The 6,168-nt window shown below is 25.7% G+C and overlaps 3 protein-coding genes across 3 annotated transcripts; all 3 read right to left on the bottom strand.

Moving 5' to 3' along the window:
- Positions 1-2,882: 2,882 nt before the first annotated feature.
- GO595_007508 (uncharacterized protein) lies at positions 2,883-3,545 on the bottom strand (the record flags this gene model as incomplete). The annotated part of the gene is made up of 1 exon (XM_067920980.1): positions 2,883-3,545. One exon carries the CDS (start codon positions 3,543-3,545, stop codon positions 2,883-2,885), a length of 663 nt encoding a protein of 220 aa, XP_067772418.1.
- Positions 3,546-3,760: 215 nt separating this feature from the next.
- Positions 3,761-4,546, bottom strand: GO595_007507 (tRNA 2-thiocytidine biosynthesis protein TtcA; the record flags this gene model as incomplete). Its single annotated transcript, XM_067920979.1, has 1 exon — positions 3,761-4,546. The coding sequence occupies one exon, from the start codon at positions 4,544-4,546 to the stop codon at positions 3,761-3,763; it is 786 nt and encodes a 261-aa protein (XP_067772417.1).
- A 113-nt stretch (positions 4,547-4,659) lies between these two features.
- GO595_007506 (small GTP-binding protein) lies at positions 4,660-5,238 on the bottom strand (the record flags this gene model as incomplete). Its single annotated transcript, XM_067920978.1, has 1 exon — positions 4,660-5,238. The coding sequence occupies one exon, from the start codon at positions 5,236-5,238 to the stop codon at positions 4,660-4,662; it is 579 nt and encodes a 192-aa protein (XP_067772416.1).
- Positions 5,239-6,168: the final 930 nt, after the last annotated feature.

Below are 6,168 nucleotides of genomic sequence, written 5' to 3'. Positions count from 1 at the left end.
TGAATATATCATAAAAATTGAAACACAAGAAACGTATTATATTATTAATGAAATGATTACAGAAAATGAAATAGATAAAAACATCATCAAAAATATGCGAACAAAATATTTTGCACACTATAAATCAGAAGAGGAAAATAAAAGAATGTATCCATATAATATATTTAATAATGCTTTTATTAAAAATTTTGAAAAACTATCAAAAAATGATTTTGAACTCCATAAACAATATGTTAAAGAAGGACATAATCCGAATGAAATAGCAAAAATCATTCGTAATGATGAAATCGAAAAACTTCAAGAAATATCATCACAAACAAATTTTGATTTTAATAAAATTATTGAGCCATCACTTTATGAAAGATATTCATTTATTAATCATAAAAATGTTACATTAATTGATTATGCAGCATATTTTGGCTCTATTAAATGTTTTAAATATTTACTTATGAATGGAGCAAATGCATTTAATGCAGGTAAATATGCAGTTGCAGGTGGAAATTTAGAGATAATTCATTTATGTGAACAAAATTATGCATCATTTGAAGATACATATGAAACAGCAATTGAGTTCCATCGAAATGATATCTTTAAATATTTTTTATGAAAACAAAATTAAAGAAATTAATAAATTTGAAGAAATAGGAAAGAAATGTATTTTAAATTACAATTATGAAATTTTTTTACAAGAAGAAGTATTAAAAATTAACGATGATATTATTAATGAATCTGCAAGAACCGGTAATTTATATTTAGTGCTATATTTTCTTCAAACCAATCAAATGCCAAAAAATATTATAGTATCTGCTTCAGAGTCAGGAAATTATGAACTTGTTAAATACATTTTAGAACAAAAAGTAATAAATATCAATGAGAGAGATATTTATATTTTTTTATTTAATATTTGTTTTAATGATTTTATATCTTCAAATATCATTTGGATAATTTTTATCTCATTTAAAACAGCACTTATGAAAGCATGTGAACATGGATATCAAGAAATATTTCAATTACTTTATGGAGAAGAAGGGATTGATATCAATGCCAAAGATATTTATCTGTTTTCTTTATATTTTATTATAGTGATTTATAATTTCCATATAATTTTTGGAAATTATTTCAATTATTTCAAACAGCATTTCTTTCTGCAGCTAAAAATGGTCATATAGAAATATTTAAAATACTTCTTAATCAAGAAGGAGTTGATATTAATTATAAAGACATTTAATTATAATATTTCATATATATTTTATAAATTTAAGATTTCAAAATAATATTTGGGAAGTATTTTAATTATTTCGCACAGCACTTATATTTGCATCTAAAAAAGGTAATATCGAAATAGTCAAAATACTTCTAGAACAAAAAGGTATTGATGTTAATATTAAAAATTTTTATTTGATTTATTTAGAATTTATTTTTATAATTTTTTATTTCTAAACAATATTTGATATTTATTTTAATTATTTTGTACAGCACTTATATTTGCATCTAAAAATAATAATATAGAAATTGTTAAAATACTTCTTGAACAAGAAGACATTGATGTTAATGCACAAGATATTTATATGCATCATAATTTAATATTTTACAATCAAATTCGGAAATTATTTGATATATTTAATTCTGCACTTATGATTGCATATATCAGACATAATATTGAAATCGTTAAATTACTTCTTGAACGAAAAGATATTAATCTCAATCATAAAAATAATTAATAATTATATTTAGAAATTATTTCAAAGTTTTAATATTTTAAAACCAAATTTTTAAATTATTTGATATATTTAATACAATACTTACAATTGCAAGTTCAAGTGGAGACGCAGAAATTGTAAAATTATTACTCAAACAAAAAGGGATTGATATCAATGTTAAAAACATTTTAATATTTTATATAATATTATATTTATAATATAAGGGAATTATTTTAATCATTTCATACATCACTAATAATTGCTTCACAAAATGGGGATGCGGAAGTCGTTAAAATACTTCTAGAACAAGAAGGAATTGATATTAATGCTAAAACATTTCAAAAAAATTTTTTAAAATTTATTATTTTGCTTTAATATTTCATTAAAAGAAATGGAATTTATTTATAAAATATTATACAGCACTTATGTATGCATCACAAAAAGGTAATATAGAAATCGTTAAAATGCTTCTTAATTGTAAAAATATTGATGTTAATAATAAAAACGTTTCTTTGTTATATTAAAAATTTAATAAAATGATTTTATGTCTCAAAGTTATTAACGGGATTTATATAATTTATTTGTTACAGCACTTATATTAGCATCATCAAAAGGTTATACAGAAATAGTTAAATTACTGCTTGAAAATAAAGAAATTGAAGTTAATGCACAAGGAATTTCATAGTTTTAATTAATATTTCTTTAAATTATTTTTTGTTCCACAATTTCTTTTGGAAATTATTTCTAATATTTCAAACACATTAATTAAATTTGCAATTGAAAAAGGCCACACAGAAGTAGTTGAATTGCTTCAAGAAGCAATGCGTAAACAAGAAAATGTTAATAAAGAGAGTTAATAAAAATCATCTCAAAAAAGAATTTTGAAACATTTTTATATTTAATTTCAACATTGTACACACATTACACAAATACTAATTCAAGAATCCAATTGGTATTAAAACAGTTTTCTCATATCATTTTCTTCAAAAAAGAATATATCCAAAACATGCGCTTTAATTACTTTCAGATTTTTTTATCACAAACATTTAACCATTTAAATGTATCTAAATAAAACGACCTCACTTTGGAATTTGAGTTTGAATTTGAGCAAATTTTAATAATTATTACCAATTAAATCACATTTTATTTTGAGTAACACATAAAAATGTTTTCTAAAAATTTTTATTGTTTTTCTATTACGACAATGCCAATGTTAAGGCTAACGAGAGGAATGTATATTGATTTTCCACCTTCAGTATTGAATGTTATCCTATTCGTTGAGTCGATTTGTATAATTCCTGAATACATGTTTGATGCGTTGTATTTGAGATTTACATTTGTTCCGTTGGAAATTTCAACATTCCCATTAGTGAGTCTGCCATTTTGAATAACCCATTCTGCATTATCCTTTTCAAGAAGTTCACCGAGTTCTGATTCTGATAAATTTACTCTTTGCAAATTGAAATGAGGAGAGTTATTACTTTGATATTGATTAATGTTTTGATAGAAATTAAGTTCGCTGCTGCTCTGTTCAAAGTATTGTGCAATTTCAGGAAATTCATTTTTAAGGATACTGTATTTGAAAGCTATAAATTTAACTATTTGCTTTGTGATTTCAGTGTCTTTATCTTGGTAGTCGTTTTCAATAGCATATATTTCTCCTTCATGCGATAATTCTGCAGATTTCTTTTTAAAATCTGCATATGCTATTAATGAATCATTTCTAATTTGTCGAATTTTGTCAGTAGATCTATTAAAATCACCAAATACATAGTCATGATCTGTCTTAAGTTTTTCTAATTTTTCCTTAATTTCAGTGATCTTAAATTTTATTTCTTCTATCATTCCATATAAGATTTGAATAGTTTATTAAAAAGAATTTTTTTTTGTTTTGCCAAATGGAACTGAGTAATTCCTTCAGCAACTCAAACTTATTAAGAAAAGAGACACAAATGCAAAAAAGAAATGTTTGATCACGCGAATCTTTTCACATCTCTTATTTTCATCAGATTCTATTATATCAAATTTCATATTTGTTCAAAAAATGCAATTAATATTATTTACTTCGAATAACAATTTCCGGTGTTTATTGGTGTGTCTTCTATATCAATTGCTTCTTTCTCCTTTTCGATATGTTTTTCATTGATGTTAAATTGAGACCTGAACAAGTTCATTCTTATTGACTCGTCATCTTTGCAAAGGAAATCAACGACATCCCTTGTTTTACCTCTGTATCCGGAATCTCCCCATGGACATCGGCATTGTTCAGGATGGAAATTTTTCTCTTTGATAAAAGACCGAATATCATTTTCAGGAATAAGTGCTAATGGACGAATCATTGTTAGTGGATAATTTGTTTCACCAACACTGATTTGTAACTTAACTGCCATGCCACCAAAGCGTCCGTGTTGAGACATATTCATTAAAAGAGTTGCTATAATGTCATCAAGGTGGTGACCTAAGGCAAGTTTATTGCATTTATAAACATTTGCAAGTTCCATTAACTTTGCGCGCCGATATCTGGAACAGTGAATACATGTGCCACTTTGCATGGTCATATGACCTTCTCTAATTTGATCTTCAACAATATGAAATTCAACATTTCTTTCATCGCAAAATGTTTGCATGTAGGGTAAATCAACAGTATAAGGAAGATTTGTAAAACGTATGAAAGCAGCAATAATATGAAATGTTCCTGGTTTTTCTTTTGCTAATAATGATAAAAAATGAACAAGTGTAAGAGAATCTTTTCCTCCGGAAAGGCCAACCAAAACGCGATCACCCTTGCTTATTAATTCAAATTCGTCACATGCTTGATTGAATAATCTGCGTAGTTTTGTTTCCATTTGTAGTCGGATTGCAAAAAATTGTGAGATAACAGAAATGTCAAATTTTTTTCATTCAAATTATTTCGTTGTAAAAATAATTTCAAGAAAAACATTTTTTATTATAGATTAATTTAGCAACAACCCTCTTTGGTGGTTTGATTACTGATGGGTTTCTCTGGTATTTGCTCTCTAAATTCTCTGATTTTATTTTGTTCGACACAATTTTCAGCGATATAACGGAACATTTCATCAATTCCATCCCCTGTTTTTGCTGACGTTTCCATATATATGGCATTGTGCTGTTCAGCGTAGAGTTTTGCTTTTTCAATCGGAATAACTCTTTCATCTTCAAGATCAATTTTATTCCCAACCATTAATAACTTCATCTGTACAGGTGCCTTTTGAGCTAGATCGCTTGTCCAGCTATCAAGAGATTCAAAACTCTCCATATTTGTGGTATCATAACATAATATTGCAACGTCAGCTGATCGAAAATACATTGGTGCCAACGAACGATACTTCTCTTGGCCAGCAGTATCCCAAATTTGTAATTTCACTGATCCGTTTGGTGTTTCTAAAATTTGTGTTTGAAATGCCGCACCAATTGTTGCTGTTGGATTGAGTTTAAATTTTCGATTTACAAACCTTTCGATAACACAACTTTTTCCTACTTGTGTATCCCCAACAAAAACAACTTTAAGTGTATTCATTGGGGCAGACTAAGATAATTAGACGGTTTTGATCGTTCTTTCCTTAATTATCAATCACAAATATATAAAACATACCAATGCTTTTTCGTTTTCCCGGTAAAATCATTGACTTACTAAATTCCAAGAGAAATTATTCAAGAATTTTTCACCAGAAAATATTACAATGTAAAGCGATTAATATAAATTATGTAAATAAAAGCATTGGCGATGTTGCAAAAGATAAAGATAAAAATAACATTTCTGTATTATCCAAAATATTCAGAAAATATTTTACTAGCAGCAATTTGTAATTCTTCATTTGATTCATTTTGCGAATTTACTCAATCATTTGCCAATTTAGGATTAACTTTATTCGGATATGGTTCGGCAGATAGAGTAAATGAGTTAAATTCCACTTACGATCAGATTTCACTTTTTGAATTAAACCGAAAAATGAAAAAAAATCTTTCGTTCATATTTCGATAAACATTGAAGATATTTATAAAATAATAATAAAACTTGTTTAAATAGATCGCAGTCTTTTTGTACAATATGTTTTTTTAGAATATAATTAAGTAAATATTCGGATAACAAATTTGTTAATTATTTTAAGCCTATCATAAATAAAAAATTAAAATAATTATTAATTTTTATGATCACCATTAAATTCTCTGTTAATCTTATGTATTTTTGATGCAATACAATGACTAGACATCAAATCAATATATAATAAAAAATGAGATTACACATAGAATATTTTGAATTAAAATTTTCAATTATAATTTGGTCAATTATTGATGAAATTGAGTTGACTTGGAATAAAAAGCAAGATTCAAAAAATTTTTAAAATTCGAACTTGTTGTAATATCTTGAATTAAATTTTTACTGAAATAAGGTGTTTAAGGTTCAATTTTGTTTACACTTTAATGCCGAATTGAATCAACCTTTTTG

The sequence above is a fragment of the Histomonas meleagridis genome (genome assembly GCF_020186115.1).
Source record: "Histomonas meleagridis strain 2922-C6/04-10x chromosome Unknown contig_53, whole genome shotgun sequence".
Lineage (NCBI taxonomy): Eukaryota > Parabasalia > Tritrichomonadida > Dientamoebidae > Histomonas > Histomonas meleagridis.
The sequence above is the reverse complement of the archived record's forward strand: the minus strand, read 5'-3'. Positions and strand labels throughout refer to the sequence as shown.